Raw genomic sequence first — 22,527 nt, 5'->3', positions numbered from 1 at the left:
GCCTCCGGGAAGTCTCCTGGAGCCCCTCACCCCCCAGACCCAATCTGCTCCCATAGGACTGCCATCCCCATCGTCACTTTCCCCTCAATGGTAAGGGACTTGGTCATCTGTCAACCCTCAGAGCCCCTGATGCAAAGGAGGAACATGAAGAGAACCTTCCAGAGCTCCAGTTCCCAATGCTGCCTGACCGCACACGTGTCACGCCAGACCCAGTCCACCAACAGACTAGTCCAGAAAAGAGCTGAGTCCCCCGGCGGGGCTCCCTCATCCCCACATCCCCTCCTGTGCTCTCCCTGGGCAGTCCTGAGGCGGGAGTGCCCTGCACGGTGGGGAGGGAGAATCACATGCTGTGTGGCCCTGGCTCAGCTTCTCTGTTCTCCAAGCACTCCCAGGACGGGAGGTAGGGAGTAAGTGGCCTGCATGGCTGCCCCACGCCTCCCTCAAAGGGCCAAAGCCAAGGGTAAGAGGGAGAAGAACCCTGAGCTGGTCTCTTCACAGGGAGAAGCCTCTTGTCTAGTCTGTTTGCTTTTTAATGCAAGCTCCGAATTCCCTCTCTTCTTTGATAAGGGCAGGGGTGGGGGCGGGGTGGCAGCCCCCAGTGAGCACGGCCAGCAAGGCTCACCCTGAAAAGATCAAGACTTCGTAGTTTTGTTAGAAGGAATGGAGGAGGAGGAGAGGGGACAGGGGGAGGAGTGGAGAGGAGGAGGAGGAGGAGGAGAGCAGTACTGAATGAATCCCATCTGGTGTGGGAGTAAAGCCACTCTTGAGCACACTGTGTCTACCCCAAATGACATCAGACCCCCCCCCATACCCACTGGGCTCACCAGTGGACACAGCTGAAGACACAGGTTCAAGTCTCTCCCCCTGATGGGAGGAGTTGACTAAATACATACTTTGATCAGTCCCCACCCCACCCCCGCCTCCTCCCCCCCAAATCTGCCACCTCATCTCCCCAGGCCCATGCAGAGAAAGCCTGTCTCACAAGAGCAGCCGATAAGCAGCCCCAGAATGTCACAACTCAAGGTCTCACCAATGAATGGGCTACAGACGCCCCAGTCGGCTTGGCAGTTGGAGGGGGCGTGGCCAATCCCTTTATCGCTCTTGGAGCCTGCCCTTGGCTACAAACAGATGTTCCAGGGGGCCTGTCCACCCTGCAGCTGCTACGTGCTGGCTTCCAAACGAAGCCGCTTGTCATCCAATAGGGCCAGCAGAGTCCCAGGGCCCCGGGCTTTCTGGAACAGTTTCTGTCTAAAGTCATGGGTGTCTGAGTTCAGTTATGTAACACTATTGATCCCAGTTGGCCAGCTTAAGAAAAACATAACTAATTAAAGCCCATAAAAATCTACACACCAAATTAATTCTGTATTGCTCTGGTGAACTTCCTCCAGGGGGAAAAAATAGTTATAAATAGAGATGGTCACTGAGCCTATATTTAGCCAGCACCGAGTTACCTGGTATTTATAATTAAGGAAGCCCAGAAAACAGAAGGGACATTTTGTTGCTATTTTTTTTAAGTACTTTATTTTAAAAAAACAAAACAACAGCAACAACAAACAAAAACCCGCTTCCCATTTCAGGCTCCTATACCCATAACCACATTTTGTTATGGCAGTAATTATAATCCTGATCCCAGTTAAGATCATTGAATAATTTCCTAGTTCCCCAAAGTTACTTTCTCCAACACGGATCCACCCAAACTGCAGTCAAACTGTTCAACTTCCCACAAATTCCTGAAAAACCATTCATTTTTACTTAGGAGACTTTGTTTTTTTTCTCTTCCCTTAAGTTGCCAAAGCGAATGGTCTGGCTTGGGACGAGGTTTGACCGACCTACTCGCCTGTGCCGATCCTAGCCCCAGACTGGGCTTTTCTATGTAGCATACGCTGCTCTTGAAATTTTACAGGGTAAATTCTGATAAAAAGCCACCTGAAGCCAGGTACTAGAGGCTCATGCCTGTCAGCCTAGCTACATAGGAGGCTGAGATCTGAGGATCGAGGTTTGAAGCCAGCAGGGCCAAGAAAGTCCGTGTGACTCTTATCTCCAATTAGCCAGCAAATAGCTGGAAGTGGAGGTATGACTCAAGTGGTAAAGCACCAGACTCCAGCAAAAAAGTTTAGAAATAGCACTCAGGCCCCGAGTTTAAATCTCAGGTCCAGTGCTCATGCACGTACACACACACACACGTACACACACGTACACATACACACACAGCTACCTGAACTAAATGCTCACCAAAAGCCTCACCAGCATTGCTGGGATAAACTGAATCAGGAACCTCAGTGATTCATGATTCTTGTGGTTTCAGTGTGGTTTGCCTCCTCTAAAACTCATGTTGGAGTTTACTGTCCGTGGTGAGCTATTAGAAGATATTATCAGACTAATGTACTGAGAGATGGGGTCCTCCAGAGAGAGTAGGATTCGAAAATGTCAAAGGTAGAGGCAATGGCTCAGGCCTGTCAACCTAGCTACTCAAGGTTCCAGGTTAGCAAGGGGCAGGAAAGTCTGTACGACTTATCTCCAATTAAACAGCAAAAAGCTGGAAGTAGAGCACTGGCCTAGGGGAAAAACAAAACAACAAAATAAGGGACAGCATCCAAGTCCTGGGTTCAGGTCCCAGAACTACCACCAAAACAAAACACCAAGCACAAAACCAAAAACCGAACCCCACACTTCCTTCCATTCTATTCTCATCAGTGCCAACAATAGACACAGACTGGGCTGCCAGTAGGGGCTTTAATTCCCCATGACACCATTCCAGGCCCTCAAATCCAAGCTGCAGCTGGGCACACGTGGCTCACGTCTGTAATCCTAGCTACTCAGGAGGCTGAGATCTGAGGATCAAGGTTCAAAGCCAGCCCAGGCTTTGAACCTTGAGATTCTTGTCTCCATGAGATTCTTGTCTCCAATTAACCACCAGAAAACCAGAAGTGGCGCTGTGGCTCAAGTGGTAGAGCGCTCGCCTTGAGCTGAAGAGCTGAGGGACAGCGCCCAGGCCCCACAACTGACAAAAAAAAAAAGGTGGCTGCACTTAGCAAGCCCTGGGTCCGTCTCTGTCGGCTGCGGCATCGTTCCTCTGCATGTTTCTCAGCCCTCGCTGCCTTCCATTCCTTTTGATGACCTGGTCACGCCCGCCAGCCCCCTCCAGGTGTTTTATGGGCTTGGAGGCTCACTACTGACAAGTGATCAACACCCCAGTATTCAGGAGAATTCCCAGGGGCGCTTCTCCCAGAGCAGGAAAAGCTTCTTAGACCATGGCAGAAGCCAGAAAGGAAGCAGGGTTTGTCTGACTGGTTGTCTTTTTCCCCTCCCCCCCCACCTCTGTCCTCCTCCCCCTGCCCAACACTGGCCATGCATCCCAGCTGCTAACCGCTCCCGCCTCATCTCATGCACTAGGCCACCTTTCCAATCATAGTCACATAGTCCGTTCTCTGCACTGAACCCCTGGGAATGAATGCTTGGCCCCAGCTGGGTCCCCATACCAAAGTGGGGATCCTCACAGCTCACCCTGATGCTGATCTCACCTGGTCCTCAAGCCATTCTACCCACCCAGCCTCCAACCCAGCCCTTCCCTTTGAGCAGCTGTGTCAAACGTGTTCTGCTTAGAACCCAAGATGGCCAGCCCCTCTCCTGCCTTCTGCTACCGTCCACTCCCAGTCTCCACGTGCAGAGGCCACCTTGCCCCCCAGGGCACTGTCACCTCTGTGTCCCAGGGACTGTCACACAGGCCTGGCACTCAGGGCCTCAAGCATTTTCACTCAAGGCTGGCCCTCTACCACTTGGGCCACATCTCTACTTCTGGTTTTTTGCTGTTTAATTGGGAGGTAAGAGTCTCTCAGACTTATCTGCTTGGGCTGGCTTTGAACTTACTTCTCAGTCTCCTGGGTAGCTTAAATTGTATGTGTGAGCCACTGATATGTGGCTCCTTCCTTCCTTCCTTCCTTCCTTCCTTCCTTCCTTTCCTTCCTTTTCTTCTTTCCCTTCTTTCAAGTTAAAAAAAAAAAAACTGGAGTTAAGTTAGAAGCAGAACTCTATAAAACAGTAAATAACTTTCGAATGAAGATTATTTAAAAAGTTGAAGAGAGTTCTTTAAAACTCTGGCAGGAGAAAGAACTCCAAGCAGCGCTGACAAAGAAAAAATGCAGCGAAGCATGGAGAGGTATGCTGTGATGAAAACAGATGCAGCCCCGGACGGAGCAGAGATTTAAAAGACAGTAAGAACCACTCTCCATGATGCCACGCTAATAAATTTGAAAACTTAGACGACATGAGCAAATGACTAGGAAATCGCAATTTATGAAAACTAAAAATGAAATCTTTGGGGACTAGTCAGATTTTATACTCAAGCAATAGGAACAGTAGTCAGACATCTATCTCCTTCCCATGAAACGGGCTGAGACAGTTTTACAGGTGAGCACTACTAAAACCCCAACGTGTAGATCATTCCAGTCCTGTACAAACTCTTCCAGAGAATAGGAAAAGAGTAAAATTTCATGAGGCCAGAATAATATTAAAACCGGAGGAGACAGTCCACAAAGAGAAAATGATGGGTTCGCTTTAGCCATGAACAGAGAAGCTGAACTTCTAACTAGAATATTACAGAACCAAATCCAGCAAAAAGAAAGAAAGAGCAGGGCACTGGTGGCTCACGCCTGTAATCCTAACTACTAAGGAGGCTGAGATCTGAAGATCATGGTTCAAAGCCAGACCAGGCTTTGAAGTCCGAGAGACTCTCATCTCCAATAAACCACCAGAAAACCAGAAGGGGCGCTGTGGCTCAAGCGGTAGAGCACTAGCCTTGAGCTGAAGAGCTGAGGGACAGCACTAAGGCCCTAAGTTCAAGTCCCATGACCAACCAAAAAAAAGTAAGAAAGACAATCCACAGTGAACGAGGTAGATTTATTCCATGAATGCAAGATTGTTTGAACCCCAGGAATGAATGGATTTAATTCATTTTTCCAACAGATTAAAGAAGACACAGGGGGAGCCGGGCTCGCCTATAATCCTAGCTACTCAGGAGACTGAGACCTGAGGATCTCGGTTCAAAGCCAGCCCAGGCAGGAAAGTCTGTGAGACTCTTTTTTTTTTTTGGGTCCGGTCGTGGGGCCTGAACTCTGGGCCTGGGCGCTGTCCCTCAGCTCTTCAGCTCAAGGCTAGTACTCTACCACTTGAGCCACAGTGCCACTTCCGGCTTTTTTCTTTTTGCTTACGTGGTGCTGAGGAATCGAACCCAGGGCCTCAGGCATGCAAGGCAAGCGCTCTACCACTGAGCCAACTTCCCAGCCCCAAGACTCTTATCTCTAATAAAAACCACTAGAAAACCAGAAGTGGCACTGTGGCTCAAGTGGTAGAGCGCTTACCTTGAACTGTAGAGTGCAAGGGACAGAGCCCAAGCCCAGAGTTTAAGCCCTACGACCAGCAAAAAAAAAAAAAGAAGATACAGGCGTAAAAATTGTAAAAAGTATGATTAAAAACTCTTTGCAACCAAGAAAAAGAAGGAAATTTCTTTAAAACTATTTTTTAAAAAATAGAATCTAGCCTGGTGCTGGTGTCTCTTGCCTGAAATCCAATCTACTCTGGAGGCTGAGATCTGAGGATGAAGGGTTGAAGCCAGCCCAGGCAGAAATGTCTCAGTGATTCTTATCTCAAATTACCTAGCAAAAAGCTGGAAGTAGAACTGGGACTCAAGGGGTAGAGCACTTGCCTTGAGTGAAAAAGCTAAGGGACAGTGCCCAGGCCCTAGCACAAAAAAGAAAGGAAGGAAGGAAGGATAAAAGGAAAGAAAGAAGGAGGGAAGGAAGGAAGAAAAGGGAGGGAGGGAGAAAAAGACCTAGCAGATGAAACTATTCTTGTCATTATGCAATATGGGGAAACTTAGCTATTATAAAGAGAGAATAAAGAAGGGGAGAACAAAATACCTTTTCACTTTCCTCTTTCTGGAATCTCTGTAGAAGTTTTGCTCATTTCATCAAGACAATGTTCTGTGCAATCTGTCCAGAGCAATGCCCAAGGGCAAGAAAAGCTCAGCTCGGAGAGAAAGAAAAAGCTAGCAACTCCAGGAGCTCCATTCGTTGTCTTTGGGGAGTGGAAAGAAATAAGACATTTGGATCAATGGCGATTGTACATTCTCTACCTAAGTCTTCGGGGTATCCGGCAGCTTCCTCTCAAGCTTCTTTGATGGTCCTGGAGACCAACACAGGGCAGCTGACAGGAATATTTTTATTTGTTTGCTTGTGTGCCGGTACTGGGGCTTGAACTCAGGGACTAGGTGCTGTCCCTTACCTTTTTTACCGGAGGAGGGTACTGCTCTATCACTGAAGCCACAGCTCCACTTGTGGCTTTTTTTGGTGGTTAACTGGAGATAAAAGCCTTACAGACTTGCCCCTTCCCTGATCCTTAGATCTCAGCCTCCTGAGTAGCTAGGATGACAGGTGTGAGCTTCCAAGCACCTGGCTTCTGATTGTGTTTTTAATGGCATTGCTTATAGGGAGTCCTCACTCGCTCAATTCATTCATTTAAAAGCACGCGTTAGCTCGCAGCATTTCCCGTGGAAGTGGCTTTATGCCACTGCACTAGCTGCTGGGAAAAGTAAGCAAATTACAGCTATTTACATATTCTATCACAGTTGATACATTTTGTTTTGCCAACACATCCTACAGCGCAGTAAGTATTTAATTAGTTTTATTTCCTTTTAACAACAATGGTGTTTTATTTGTCTTGGTGAGGTAATTAGTGTAATCTCCTTATTTATTTCCCCTGGAGTCAGCTTACTACTCTGTCCTTTTCATTACGGAGGATTTTGTTTCCTTCCAAGTTTTCCCTTAACCAAATCATTTTTATTTTTCAATTTCTCTCCCCTCTGTGAATGTGTGCATGCATGTGGATGTGGGGGGCGGGGGCGCGAAGAGCTTATTTTATAGCCCGGGCTGGCCTCAGAATTCACAAATCTCTGGCCTCAGCCTCCCTAGAGTGCTAGGATTACAGGCATGTGCCACCATGCCCCGCTTGGTCCTTTCAATTCCATTTCCCCTTACAATCTGCACTAAGACAATTTTATTTCAGATCATGATACATCTTCCCTCTCGTATTAAGTGTGTCTCCTCATCTTTGTATTTTACCACGTTCCCCTATTTCAGTTTAACACCCTTTCATTTCTATTATGCCGTTATGTGTTCCGAGTTTCCTCTCCCTCCGGCATTCATTTTAAGAGAATTAAGAGAATCTATAAATAAAAGCAGCTTCTTAGAATAATGCTTTCATTCTTCCCCCACTCTCCCCACCCCCCAGTTCTGGAGTGAGCCCTAACTCTAGCAGCCGCCCCTCCTAGGCAGAAGCTCCACTACAAACAGCCCCCCAATCCTAGCTGGGTGTAGTCTGGGATGGATGGGTAAATGGGGGGGGGGGGAGGGGGAATTGGGAGGTAGCAGGATTCTAAGTCAGGACATGCATCCATCCATCAAAACATGGCACAGAACAGTTATTACTCTGGCCCTGCATTCAATCGCATCAAATCAGAGGAGGCTGGAAAGTCAATAACTCAAAGCCTAAAACTAGGGGGTGGGGGGTGGGGGGGGGCAGGGAACACAGGGCTGAGTAGGAGAGAAGATAATTAGTAGGCAAGCAACTCTGACTCCTATTGGCTGCTGGGGGATGTGTGGGGTTCCAATTGGCTGCTGAGGCATCAGCCAAAGCTTGTCTCTCTCCACAGGAAGTTCCTTAAACAGAGAGGCTGAGCTCATTTGCATTTCCTGGGATGCTATACAAAATAGAAAGTCTACAAGCAAAGAACTACCAAATGAAAGTCTCAGGGAGCCCTAGTAATCCATTCGGGTGCCTAAGTGGCCCCAAAGCACCTCTAACCAAGACCCCCCCCCCAAAAAAAACCACGAAACAATAAACAACAAGACCCTCTCCAAACCCAGATTCCTTCGATGACATCATTTGTTCTGTTAAATGGGGGGGGGGGGGGGGGGGGAGAGACAGTGGTTCACACCTGTAATCCTAGCTACTCAGGAGACTTAAGATCTGAGTGTCACAGTTTGAAGCCAGCCTCGGCAGGAAAGTCCCTGGGAGATTCTATCTTCAGTTAACTACCAAAAAACCTGAAGTAGAGGTATGGCTCAAGTGGCAGAGCACCAGTTTTGATGGGAAAAGCCTAAGGCATAGCACCCAGCATGCTTATGTAAGTCACTGCTTCTTGTTGAGGGGCTGAGTGTGTCTGAGTGTGTCACACCTCTGCAGGTGACAAATTAAGAGATGTGTGGAAGCCAGGCTTCGGTGACTGAAGCCTGAGATGCAGAGGAATCCAGTTCAAAGCCAGCCCAAGCAGTTAAAAAAAAAAAGTCCATGAGACTCCATCTCCAATTAACCAGCAAAAAACAGGGCTGGAGAGACAGCTTAGAGGTAGAACACCAGCTATGAGAGAAAAAGCTGAACAAGAACATGAGGCCCTGAGTTCAAGTTCAATACACAGAGAGACAGACAGACAGACAGACAGAGAATAATACCATTAAGAAGCTTGGGTGTAAGTAGTATAATAATAGAAATAAAGTTTCTTTTCCGGCAAGTTGGATGGTAGGAGGAAGAATGCAAAATGGAGAGTTTTGTTTCAGTTAACAAACACTTAGACCAGCAGATGATCAAGGGGGGGGGGGGGGGGAGACAGGTAATGATGACCAAAGGTGAACTTACTTCTCTGTTAAAATCTGTCCAGCCATGGGGTCTGACAGACACAAAATCACCCGTTTCCTGGCCCAGGGCAAAGGGCACAGCGGCACCCGGGCAGGACGTGGCACCTCCCCTGCCAGGCCCGGGGCCAAAATTCAACAAACGTTTACTGAACATCGGCCCACAAACCCCCTGTCCTGTCATCATGATGACGCCAGGTGTTGCTGAGCTCTAGATAGACGGCCCTGGTACTTTAGGCCTGGGTGCTGAGTTTCTCTTCCCTTGGTCCCTCACCCCGCAAGCCAGTGTCTCTGCCCAAGCTCAGTTTTCCGGAACACAGAGCACCTCCAGGCAGCCAGAGGCTCCAGAAGGAGCCCCATTTCCCAGGCCTGGCTCCCCTCAGGCCCCCTTACCCAAGGTGGACCAGCTGCTCCTGCTGCCGCCACCCAAACCCCAGCACCCTTTGGTGGTTTTCCTGACTGCGGCCCACTAACCGAGCCGTGGGAAGTGAGTAGCTGCTGGCTGTGAATGGAGATTGAGAAATTCCTAACCTGCCTCAGTCTACCCCCCCAAAAAACCTCACACTTTTCCTGTCCCTCTGTCCACCAAAACCCAGGGGACCCCTCAAGGTCACCTCAAATGCCCCTTGTCAGACCAAGCCTTCCCTGAAATCTCCCGGGTGAAAACAGCCCTCCACCCACAGCCTCCATCTACAGCCTCCACCCACAACCTCCATCCACAGCCTTCATCCACAGCCTCCACCCACAGCTCCAACACACTCTAGTATTTGGGTTCCCCTATCAGGTGACCATCACAATTCCCCCTCAATGTTCTTTCCAATTCTTTGGGGGGGGGTCTTGTTTATCCCCAAATTATACAAAGCAGCAAGCTCAAAGCTTTGCAAACCAACAGTACTGCAGATTTTACTTCAAAAAGCAACAAGCAAGCAAACAAGCCCTCTGAACAAAGTTCAAAAAAGAAAAAAAAAAAGCCACTGAGAGGAGAGATGCTTGCAACACACTGAAAACCACAGAAATAGCACCCTTAGTACGGAGAAAAGACAACTCAACGGGAAAATGGGCAAAGAATATAAGAAAAATCAGGAGTGAAAATGGCTATATATATAAATATATAGCTATATGTATGGAGATACTTAACTTCAGGAGCTATCAAAAAAAAGTAAGCAAATTGAAACAGTCTTGACAAAAAGAATTAATAAATACAACTGTCTGCGTCAGCGGCTCACGCCTGTCATCCTAGCTACTCAGGAGGCTGCGATCTGAGCACTGGAGTTCGAAGCCAGCCTGGCAGGAAGGTCTGTGGGACTCTTATCTCCAATGAACCACCAAAAAGCTAGAAGTAGAGCTGTGGCTCAAGTGGTAGAACACCAACCTTGACCATAAAAGCCTCAGAGACAGTGCCCAGGCCTTGAGTTCAAGCTTGAGTTCTAGCGTACACATACACATAATAATAATAATAATAATAGAACTAAAAGGGCTGGAGGGGTGGCTCAATTCCTATAGGCACTGAGTTCAAATCCCAGTACTGGGATAAAGAACAAAATCAATAAAAATCCTCATGAGTGGAACTGAATAAATGTAACCAAATGGCCAGGCCTTGGACCTGTGCAAGGGCAGTGGTGTGTGAGCAGAGAGAGAAGAATGGCAGGGGCACGTCACTGGGTGTGCAGGACGTGGGCACTGGTGGGCACAGGGCAGGGGTAGAACCGTTCCTCCCAGCGTGCCCACATGCCAGGACCGCAGCTCCATCCTCCTCCAGCCCATCCACCCCAAGCCCCTGACCTGAATGTCCCCGACAGACGCAGCACACCGAGCCAGCCCCACGGCACGCCCACCGGCCGCCATGACCCCCAACACAGACTGAGAGCCACAAGCTGCAAAACTACAACCAACTCACCTGTGGGGGGTCAGCGTGTGTGCACAAACTCACTAGCATCAGGGTGATCTTTCTTTTGCACTGGGGCTTGAGCTCAGGGCCTGAGCAATGTCCTTTAAGCACTCTCTCTCTCTCTCTCTCTCTCTCTCTCTCTCTCTCTCTCCCTCTCTCTCTCTCTCCCCCCCCCCTCCCTCCCTCCCTCGGGATCTCCCCCCCCCCCCTCCGCTAGCGCTCCACCACAGCTCCACTTCTGGCCTTTCCCTAGTTAATGGTGAGAAGTCTCATGGATTTTTCTACCCAGGCTAGTTTTGAATCACAATCCTCAGATCTCAGCCTCCTGAGTGGCTGGTGCCCAGCTACAGGTGACTTTATTTATTTGTTTATTGTATTTTTTTTGTTGGTTGTGGGAGTTGAACTCTGGGCCTGGGCGCTGTCCCTCAGCTCTTCAGCTCAAGGCGAGCGCTCTACCACTGAGCCACCTTTTCAACCCTGACTGCAAGCTACTCCCCCAGCAGCCCAGGCTCTCGTTGGATGCCTCCTCTCCTCCAGGGCCCTGCTCTCTCGGACGAGATCCAAGAACGGTTCCTGTCCTTAAGACTCTTGGATCCAATATCAAGAATGCTGGGCTGGACGGGCTCCTGGCTTCTTCCGCTTTGGCTTCCTTTTTTCCCGTTCCTCTGCCCACAGGAAGCAGGCGCTCCCAGCGCACCTGTCCAGGGCTCTGCCCCCCCCCCCCAGGCACACATGACTCATTAGTCATGCGTTGGCCTTGATTTGCAAGTCCGGGCCAGGTGACCTGAAAATACTCAGCACGAGACCCAACCCTGGGGGAGACACACAGCTCCAAGGGATGTCAGCAAGTGCAGACTCCAGAGACACTGCCCAGTGAGGGACCACCGTGCACCAACCTGGAGCCCTGAAGAAGGGGAGGCAATCGACTTGCCATTTCCTCCCCTTATTTACACTCTGACAGCGTTTTGCTTTTGGAGTGTGAGATGCAAAAACCATCTTTGCAGGTCCTGGTAGGAAAAAAAATAAAAGACACCTGTAGCTCTCTTGCATTCACTAATCCTTCTAGGTTCAAGGGCTAAGGAAAGAAGAAGAGCAAGGCTGACTGATGTTGAGTGCAAAATGCTGCTGGGGGTGGGCACCTTTTCCCTTGTACCCTTCTGTGAACCTGGGGAGACACTGCTCAGCCCCGCTGGGTGACAGACAGGCCAAGAATCTCAACTTAGGAGGGGGGGTTCTCCTGTAGACCAAGGAGAGGTAGAAGAGACTACAGAGTTTCCAGAACAGCAAAAAGTGCTCAGAATGCCTTTCCTGGAGCCATGGGGAAACGGAAGGATAGAAAGCCAGGCGCCGATTACATGCACATCCTAGCTACTACTCAGGAGGCTGAGATCTGAGGATTGTGGTTCAAAGCCATCTCGAGCAGGAAAATCTGTGACTCAAAGTGGTAAGAGCACTCGCCTTGAGCAAAAGAGCTCAGGGTCAGCACCCAGGCCCCGAGTTCAAGCCCCACAATCAACAACAACAACAAAAACCTGAAGGATAGGACAGATAGAATGAATATATAGAAACTGGCACTGTGTTGGTTTTGATACTGAGGTTTGACCTTTAAGCGTCACAGTTGCTAGGTAGGTGCTCTACCATGTGAGTCTTATCCCCAGCTCTTTTTTGCGCTGGTTACTTCTGACATGGGGTTTCACTCGTTTGCCAAGTTTGTCCTGGACTGTGATCCTCCCATTTACACTTGCTGCTGTGGATGGGATGACAGGTATACACCACCATGCCCAGTTCTGTCTGTTGAGATGGTGGTCTCAAGAACTTCCCTCCCACCTGGGCTGGCTCCAAACTGTGATCCTCCTGATCTCAGCCTCCCTTGTAGCTAGGATGACAGGTATAGGAGCTACCAATGTTGCTTCTAAGGTGGGGGGGGGGGGGGAACCCAACAATGGGAGGTCTATGACTCCAGAGAACTTGGTGGTGTGGGGCAGGGCAGGAAAGGTGGGCAGGAGAGGCAGGAATCAAGTTCTTAGCAGAGTGGATGGCAGGCTCAGACAGGCAACAGGAGACAGCGAGGGAGACAGGTTGGCCAGGATTACCGCCAGGACACATGGACCCAAGGGATGGGAGAGCTCAGGGTGACATCTGGTTTGTGGGGAATGAAGAAGGACAGGCTCTGGGTGTGGAGTCCTAGAAAGAGGCCTTACCTAACAAGAGAGACGTTCCCTCCTTCCTGCCCCTGCCCCTCCCAGCCTGTCCTAATTCAGCTAGGGTGGGTCCAGCCAAGGTTATCCTGGGCCTCTCAAGGGCAGGAAGGAGCTCTTCTTGATCGTCGCTTGGCATTGCCACTGGGACATTTTGAAACCAAAGGGGAAAGTTTGGAAACTGAGGCAGATCTTTGTAGGAACTGAGGCCACAGACTTGTTCGCGCTTGCCAAGACAGCCAGGCTGGCCACTGAGCACACAGCTACCCTAATAAAGTCTCTCTTGGCGGGAACTCGAGAAGCCCCAAGGTGGTCAGAGACCTAGCCCTTGATGACCCCTTCCTGGCCCAGGGCAGCAAGGAGTCCCAGCAAAGCCCAGCCCCACCCTGCCCTGCCCTGCCCAGCCAGGCAGAGCCACATGTCTGGCCAGGCTGTGGGGCCCTGCGGGGCGCGGCTTGTTTGTGTCCAAGCAGCCAAGGGGGAGACAATGAGACTATTTCTTTCCCCTCTGCGGTGCCACCATCTCCGACACTGAGGGCATTGATGGGCCAGTTACCATGGGAACCCAGGCTGCCAATCCTATCCCACAGAGCCTCAGGCTTCCAACAGCTGATGGCTATTCATCCCCCATTTCTTGCGCCTGCCACTGGGACTTCAAATCCTACCGAGAGCAGAAGCATTTGGATGGGGAGAAGACTCATAATGGAATGGTAGGGAAGGCTGGAACCTGGGGTACCGGAAGTACATATGGTATGCTACGAAGCATTTCCGGGTCATATAGGGAGCTAGACTTAGAGATAAGCTGGCCCAGAAGCAAAAGGTATGCGTGTCACCAGAGGTGGTTCTTCTCCCACACAAGCGCACATAGGAGGGACCAGTCTGCCCTCTAGGGAAACCCAAAAGCCAAGGGTTAAGAGACAAAGGCAGGGGGTGGAGAGCATTCAGGAAGGAACAGGAAGGACCCCAGCGCACTGGCAGCCACTGAGAGCACTAAGGAACACTTGGACTTGGATCCTTGGGCCACAGGTTGACCTGGTGTGATTTTTTCAGCCATCAGAGGAATGACAGGATTGGAACAGATCTTAGCAGCCAGACAGACGCCCAACTTTGGATTGACACGCCCAAGAAGGCCCCAGAACTCAGCAGCAGATACAGACAAGCCAGCAGGTAATAAACAGGGTGACAGGGGTTAGAACCCAGAAGGGCCTATCCTCTGGGCTGGAGAAATTAAGAGAAATGTCTCCAGCTCGGTCCCCAGGGTGGAAGATGGGTCCCCTTCTCTGGACACAGGAAGCCACAGGAGGTCAAGACTTGTGGCAAAGGGCCATCCATCTTGATGAGGATATGTGGTTAGAGTGGCTGAATGTTGAACCCTAGGACGACCAGAAGGGGTGGGTTCATTTTTTTTTTTTTTGCCAACCAATCAGTTTTCATAGTGAAGAGGAAGAGGAGGAGCCTGACTGCACAGCTCATGTACCCGTGTGTGTGTGTGTGTGTGTGTGTGTGTGTGTGTGTGTGTGCGCGCGCGCGCGTACGTGTGCGTGTGCGTGCGTGTGGACAGAGTGGCTGGATGGCTTATCCTGGCAGCAGCAGAGATGAAGCCAGGAGCCTGTGGCTCAGGCCTGTCATTCTGACTACTCAGGAAGCTGAGACCTGAGGATCAGAGTTCAAAGCCAGACTGAGCAGGAAAGTCTGTGAGACTCTTAGCTCCAATGAATCACCAGAAAACCAGAAGTGGAGCTGTGGCTCAAAGTGGTAGAGTGCTAAGCTTGAGCAAAAAAGAGTTCAAGGACAGTGGCCAGGCCCTGAATTCAAGTGCCACAACCAACAAGAAGAAGAAGAACAGAATCAGAGGGCACAGCAGAAGATGCGTTGGAGGGTGTGGGTTTAGGTCCAGATCTGTGAATTATCAGTGTACCTGAATCTAACTGGACCGAGGACCCGGTGACACCTCCTGCAGGATGGGTCAGTGGCTCTGAGCAAGGGAACACATGGGACCGTACAGCAGGGCTGGTGCCGATTCTGGGAGCCAGAAAGCAGCTGGGTACTGCGGACCCGGACTCTGAGTGCAGGATGCTGGAAGGAGGAGGAGGAGGAGAGGTGTTTCCCATCTGGGCAGGGCTGGGCTGGACTTGGGAACAGTCAAGGAACTTTCTTTCTAGACAGAAAAGCCTGTGCAGAGGCCTGGAGAGCCGTACAAGCTCGGGATGTTCCCAGGATGGCAGGGAGTTGTGCTAGACACTGGAGACACAGTGTCTGCTCAGCCCTGTGTGGCCCATGACCACCCAGGGTGCCCGGCCAGGCAGGGGTCCAGGGTCCCCTGACCCTGTTGACAGGGCAGCTCTTCTGATTGGCTCCCTGGTTTCTGCCGAGATGAACTCGAGGGCTGCCAGTGGAGTGGTCAGCCAGCTGTCTGCTCAGGCTGGATTCTGGATTTGTTTTTGGACTCTGGGGACTTCCTGGCTTTACCCCGTGCAGCTGCCCCCACTAAATGACACAGAATGACGGTCATTCAACTGAAAACCTTGTCCACCTCAGTCTGTGACCAGCTCAGTAAAATGCCAAATGCAGCCGGGCACTGGTGGCTCACGCCTGTCATCCTAGCTACTCAGGAGGCTGAGATCTGAGGATCACGGTTCAAAGCCAGCCTGGGCAGGAAAGTTCATGAGGCTCTTAATCTCCAACAAACCAGCAGAAAACCGGAAGTGGCGCTGTGGGCTCAAAGTGGCAGAGTGCTAGTCTTGAGTGAAGCTCAAGGACAATGCCCAGGTCCTGAGTTCAAGCCTTACAACCAGTAAAAATACAAATAAATAAAATGCCAAATGAGATCCTGTGGCGCAAGCTTCAAATCCTAGTCTTGTCTGGCTCCTTCAATTCAAACCCAAGACCTCTCCCAGACCAGCCAAAAACACATGGCATTCTTGGTTCAGCGCATAAAACCCAGAAAGGCTTCAATCAAAAGCCACTACTGGGGGCTGGGAAGGTGGCTCAGTGGTAGAGCGCTTGCCTCGCATGCATGAGACCCTGGGTTCAATTCCTCAGCACCACATAAGCAGAAAAAAAATCTGGAAGTGGTGCTGTGACTCAAGTGGTAGAGCGCTAGCCTTGAGCTGAAGAACTCAGGGACAGCGCCCAGGCCCAGAGTTCAGCTCCCACGACCGCCAAAGATAAATAAAGAAATAAATAAAAAATACTGCAGAACTAGTTCACAGTGACCACTCTTCTGGGTTTTTCCCCTTGGCCATACCAAGCCTCTAACACTGGCCACAACCAGTTCTGATCCATTAGGCTTCCCTGAGAATAAGATGTCATGACATGACATGACAATTTCCCTCTACTGGCACATGAATTCTACAGGCCCACCTGAAATTCTGAGCCAGGTATGGGCTGCTCTGTAGCTATTTTAAGTAAAAACTATTTAAAGCAAGTCTCCCATCATTGAAGGCTCTTAGATCTTTTTAGAGCCCTGGCAGCCAGCCTCAGCTTGCATTTTTATTTTTACGGCCAGACTCTGAACCAACAAATTAGCTCAATACAACCAGGCGACGCAGAACTGCAGGAGAGGCAGTTCCCTTCCCAATAACCCTCCCTTTCTAATCCCTTCCCAATAACCCTCCCTTTCTAATCCCTTCCCAATAACCCTCCCTTTCTAAGGGTGTAGAAGATACCTCATATAACCTGCCTTTTCCTGGAGACACTTGTATCAAAGGTAACTATGCATAGGGGTTAGAATGAGGCTCCTTTACCCAGAAATGGGATGAAGAGCACAGAGGGAAAGGGCAAGGCCAGGAGCCAGGGGTCCTGAGGGCCCTGGATACTCCATTTCCCCATTTTCCTGGGTCACCATTTCCTTACTTAGGGAACTGGCCCAGCCCAGGAGGGCTTGAACTCAGGACCTGGACACTATCCCTTAGCTTTTTAACTTAAGGCTGGTGTTCTACCACTTGAGCCACACCTCTACTTCTGGCTTTTTTCGGGAGTGGTGAATTGAAGAAATCTCCCAGATTTCCCTGCCCAGACTGGCTTTGAATCACAATCCTCAGATCCTGAGTAACTAGAATTACAAAAGTGAGCCACTGATGCCGGGCAAAATAGGACCTTTTTATTAAATGTTTTATTGTAAAGGTGATGTATAGAGGAGTTACAGTTACATAAGGTAATGAGTACATATTTTTTGAACAGTGTTACCCCCCCTCCCTCATTTTCTCCCCCCCCCCCCCACACACACACCGGGAATTTCTTAGCCTGGGCAAGTGAGCACCTGTCCATCCTGGGCAGGTAGCTCAGAAGCACCATGGTGTATCTATATATGATGCACTATTTTCTTTTCTCTCTGCCCCTTTAATGCCTTACCTATGCGTCCGTGTGCTGTGAGTGCGTATGCACTGACTAGATAACGCACTCCAATGCACAGGAAGAAATTGTATATATCATCCGTGCATATTCTCATCTGTATATCATCCGTGCATATTCTCATCTGTATACCGTTGTCCCTCGCTATGGGGGGAGGGGAGGGGACTGGCTCTGGGACACCTGTAGATGCTGAAATCCACAGATGTATAAGTGTCGTAGGTAGAATGGTACAGAGCTTGCATCTGCTCACATACTTTAAATCATCCAGTACACCAGCAGTGCTGGTGAAGTACCTGTTATACTACATGGACAGGAAGGAGAGTCTGTTCTGGTGCAAGTGCCATCCTTCATGTATTTCTATATATTTAGTTATATGCAGGCTGAGATGGCAGGTGCCCATGACCACAAGCCCAGCGTTTTTTATTGGTGAAGGCAGAGTTCAGGAACTTTTTGCCTGCTTGCCCTAGAATCACGATCCTCCCATTCACCACCTCTGGAATGGTGAGGATTACAGGTGTGAGCCACAGTGCAAGGCTTCTAATTTTTTTTTGATCTAGGGTTTGTAAAGGCCAAGGGGATGGCATTGGCAAATTGGGAGGGTGTATGTGTGTGTGTGTGTGTGTGTGTGTGTGTGCATGTGTTATGAATTCAATTAAAACTTGACATTTGTTTCCCCTGGCTCCTTTTTCAGAGACAACCATTCACTAGAACTTCACAAGGATCTTTGTAGCTTATGTTCCCAAACTTCAAATACATTTGTAATACAGTATTGCATTACACTTTATATAAATATAATCACTGCAACCGTTTTATGCTCTGGCACTGTACACTGGCCGGCACTCGACCACTTGAGTCACAGTTCCACTTCTGGCTTTTTGGTGGTTAACTGGGGATAAGAGTCTCATGGACTTTTCTGCCTAGAGTGGCTTCGAACCTCAATTCTCAGCTCTCAGCGTCCTGAGTAGCTAGGATTACAGGCATGAGCCACCAGCAGCGCCCAGCCCTCCTCCTTTCTCAGACTTGTTTGCTACCTGCACCTTATTATTGTTCCATATGGATTCATTTATTTGCAGACTTTAGCTCACACATACGATCCTGTCAGGACATACCAGGACTACACTGCATTAACAGATTTCGGGTCACTTGTGGTAACTGAATTGTCCCGCGCATGAACATAATATATCCCCGGGTTTTATTCACTTTCTTGTTTCAATCCTACCTTTATTAAATCGTTTGTGATTTTCAGGAGCTGCTGACCTAACTCAAGGGAAAAGCACTTGCCTGGGATGTAAAAGGCCCTGAGCTCTACTCCTAACTTAAAAACAAAAACAAAAACACATACTGACAATTCTCTCCATAAAATTTTCTTTCTTTAAGATTTTATTCCTAAATCTCTTAAAGCATGTGATGTTAAGCCAGATACTGGTGGCTCACGCCTGTAATCCCAGCTACACTGGAAACTGAGATTTGAGGATTATAGTCAAGGCCAACCTGGGCAAGAAAGTCAGTGAGACTTTTATCTCTCTAATGAACCACCAGAAAATCAGAAGTAGAGCTGTGGCTCAAAGTAGGAAAGCACTAGCCTTGAACACAAAAGCTGAGGGACAGCGACCAGGCCCAGAGCTCAAGCCCCAGGACTGGCACAAAAAAAAAAGAGAGAGAGAAAGAAAAAGAAAGAAAGAAAAGCCAGAAGTGGAGGTGTGGCTCAGGTAGTAGAGTTTCAGCCTTGAAGAGGCAATAAGCTCAGGGCCTGTATTCAGGCACCAAGGGGGGCGGGAGTTACATTTGTTTTCTTTTCTTTTAGGTCCAAGACTCAGTACTTTCACTCACTAGCTAGAGCTCTACCAACAGAGCCACACCTCCAATTTACAAAGCTATGTTTGGATATGCTAAATAAGTGGAATTAGGTTAACAATTGTGGGAAAGAAAGTACACTTAGGCAAGACCCTGGAGGGATTCAGGCAGGTGCTGGGCCTCTCTCTAACAGCGCCTCCCAGTCCGGAAGAAGTCACACAGGGTTTGGAGATCTAAGACCATTATCAGCAGCAGACAAAGGTCGGGAGGAGCAATCCTAGCTACTCGGGAGGTTGAGATCTGAGGATCAAGGTTCAGAGCCAGACTGGGCAGGAAAAGCTGTAAGATTCTTATCTCTAATGAAACACACACACACACACACACACACACACACACACACACACACACACACACACACACACACACACACACACACACACACACACACACACACACACACACACACACACACACACACACACACACACACACACACACACACACACCTGAAGATCAAGGTTCAGAGCCAGACTGGGCAGGAAAAGCTCAAAGAGGTAGAGCACTAGCCTTGAGCAAAAGAGCTCAAGGACAGTGCCCAGGCCCAGAGTTCAAGCCTGATGACAGACAAAAAAATGAAAAGGGGCGAAGGGCACTGCCTAAGCCTCAGAGCTGACCCACGCGTGGCAGTTCGTGTGGATGCCAGCAGCTTCCCGCCCAGGCCATACCCCCATTCACCCATCTATAAAGCAAAGCTAATAACACCTACAGCTTATTTATGAGTCACAAATTCTCGGAGTTGAGAAAAGGCAGTCAAGCTCTGTAACACGTTCTTACGGCGTGGGTAGAGGCTGGCAAGTCCTGGGCTCTTTCCACATTGGAGCTCACTTGAAGAGAACGAAAAGCTGGTTGTTGGGGGGTGGGGAAAAGGGGGAGTAACAGACTTTTCCTTGCAGACAGCTCTGATCTCCAATGAAGTCCTATCTCCGTTTGTGAATGTCTCCACTGTAATCCTGCCAGGAAACTAAATGATCCGACTGCACAGAGCTGGGGAGACATCAGAGACACCCAGAACACCCAGGTTGGAAGGGGGCACACTCCGGAAGAACCTTCTTACTTATAGACAGCAACTCAAGAGGCCACAGTGGATTCAAAGATTCAGCATGACCAGAGCTTGGACATTTTTATTCCTGGGGACATTTCCAGGAATTTCCAGGGGGTATGTTAACTATGCTTCTCCATTTCGATGTCAATTGCTCATAGCCCGGTGCTGTGGCTCAAACCTGTAATCCTAGCTACCCAAGAGGCTGAGATCTGAGGATTGAGGCTCAAAGGCAGCCAGGGCAGGAAACACTGTGAGATGCTCATCTCTGATTAATCACTAAAAAGCCAGAAGTAGAGCTGTGGCTTAAGTGGTATGGTGCCAGCCTTGAGTGAACAAGCTAAGGGATAGCACCCAGACCCTGAGTTCAAGCCCATAACCACACACACCCCCAACCAAAAAAACCTCACGACACAAGTTAAGTTTCCTCCTGTTCCTCTAATGACGGAACTCCCAAAACCAAGCACTTGGTAATTTTCTGTGCAATTTAAGAGCTACTTAGAGGGAGGCACTGGTGGCTCATGCCTGTAATCCTAGCAACTCAAGAGGCTGAGATCTGAGGATTGTGGCTCCAAGTCTGTGAGGAAAGTCTGTGAGATTTTTATCTCCAGTGAACCACCAGAAAACCAGAAGTGGCATATGGCTCAAAGTGGGTAGAGCACTAGCTTTGAACGATAAAAGCTTAGGGATAAAACCCAAACCCTGAGTTCAAGCCCCCAGGGCTGAGAAGAAGAGGAGGAGGAGGATGGAGGAGGAGGATGGAGGAGGATGGAGGAGGAGGAGGAGGAAGAGGAGGAGGAAGAGGAGGAGGAGGAAGAGGAGGAGGAGGAGGAGGAGGAGGAGGAGGAGGAGGAGGAGGAGGAGGAGGAGGAGGAGGAGGAGGAGGAGGAGGAGGAGGAGCTACTTAGAGTTGACATCAGACATCAGACAGGAGCCAACGCTCACTTGTGTAATCTCAGCAACTCAGGCTGAGATCTAGGGATCACAGTTCAAAGCCAGCCCAGGCAGACAAGTCCATGAGACGCTTATCACCAATTAACCACCAAAAAGATGGAAGTGGAGCTGTGGCTCAAGTGGTAGAGCGCTAACTAGCCTTGAGTGAAAAGGCTCAGGGACAGCACCCAGCCCTGATGGCCCAGAGTTCAAGCCTAGGCACAAGGAGGTGGGGGGGGGGGATAAAGAAAAAGAGAGAGGGGAGGAGAGGGAGGGGGAGAGGAGAAGTCTGGGTTACCTGGACGGAGCAAGGGAAGGTAGCAGGAAATGGGGCCTTAAGCAACCAGCACCGTCCATCCATCAGCGGGGAGATGCGAACGCCACGGAGACGCCAGTCAGCGCTCCCAAAGGCCCAGCCTCCCTCCCGGGCTGCTGGCCGACGACCGTCCACTCTGACCTCCCTCGCGAAGGTGGCCTGGGAGGGCAGAGCTGCCCCTGGCCCCCGCCCGGCATGGACTGGGGTGGGTGCGGGAGGCCCCGGTCCGGGCTGGGGACGAGGCTGGGGCCCCGCGCGCCCCGCCCTCCGCGCCGTCTGGGATTCGCCCGCGCCCCTCGCGGCCCCGCGCTGGGCCCCGGGTGACCGCGGCCCGGGTGGGAGGGGCTCCGCGGCCCCGGGCCACGCCCCCGCCGACGGCCGCGCCGGGTCAGCGGCCCAGACCCCCCCCCGGGAGGGGACGGGGGCAGCGTGGGGAGTGCGGGCGTCGCGTACCCCAGCCGCGGGGCGCGCGGCTGTGTCCGGCGGTGGGGCGGGCAGGCCGGGACGGGCACCCCGGACGCTCGCGTCGCCCCGTCCGGGCACCCCGGGGCGCGCGGCCGTCGGGGGCCGCACGGGCGCACGGCGCGACGGCGCTCGTCCCCCGGCCGGGCAGGTGGCTTCCCGGGGGCCCTCGACGGCCGCCGGGGTCCCCCCCCCGCCCCGTCCTCCCCCCCGTCCGGCCGGCGCCCCCTCCCCGCTCCCGCGCGCGGCCTCGGAAAGTTGGGGCGCGGGGCGGGGCGCGCTCACCTGGCCCAGGTTGCGGTAGCCGTGCGCGGCGGCCACGCGGTCGGCGGCCTCGGGGCCCCCGAGCACCCGCACCGCCCAGTGGTTGGTGTAGACGGGGCGCGGCGCGGGCGCGGAGCAGGCGGCGGGCAGCGCCAGCAGCAGCAGCCAGCGCCAGGGGCGCGGCGCGGCGGGCCGGGGCCGGGGCCGCGCGGAGCCCGCGGGGAGCGCGGGGCGCGCGGAGCCCGCGGCGGCGGCGGCGGCGGCGGCGGCCCGGGGCGGCGCGCGCGCAGGCATGGCAGGGGCGGCGGCGGCGGCGGCGGCGGCGGCGGCGGCGGCGGAGCCCGGGCGGCGAGTGCGCAGGGGGCGGGGAGCCGCCTTTTAAAGCCGCTCCGCCGGGAAGCGCCGCCGCCGCCGCCGCCGCCGCCGCCGCCGCCGCGGGCGGGAGGGGAGGAGAGGGGGAGGAGGACGGGGAGGAGGAGATCGGAGAGGGAGGACGAGGAGGAGAGGGGGAGGAGGAGATCGGAGAGGGAGGACGG

At 51.4% G+C, this 22,527-nt stretch overlaps 1 protein-coding gene across 1 annotated transcript in view; it reads right to left on the bottom strand.

Annotated features, from left to right (window-relative positions):
* The window catches only part of Pcsk6 (proprotein convertase subtilisin/kexin type 6), a 99,665-nt gene extending 77,380 nt beyond the window's left edge, over window positions 1–22,285 (bottom strand). The window contains exon 1 of the mRNA XM_042698513.1: window positions 22,013–22,285. Coding sequence (XP_042554447.1) covers window positions 22,013–22,285 — 273 coding nt within the window. The remainder of the gene's footprint in view (window positions 1–22,012) is intronic.
* Window positions 22,286–22,527: the final 242 nt, after the last annotated feature.

This window comes from Dipodomys spectabilis, unplaced genomic scaffold (assembly GCF_019054845.1).
Source record: "Dipodomys spectabilis isolate Male_0828 unplaced genomic scaffold, ASM1905484v1 ptg000233l, whole genome shotgun sequence".
NCBI lineage: Eukaryota > Metazoa > Chordata > Mammalia > Rodentia > Heteromyidae > Dipodomys > Dipodomys spectabilis.
This window is presented reverse-complemented; position numbering and strand designations above follow the sequence as displayed.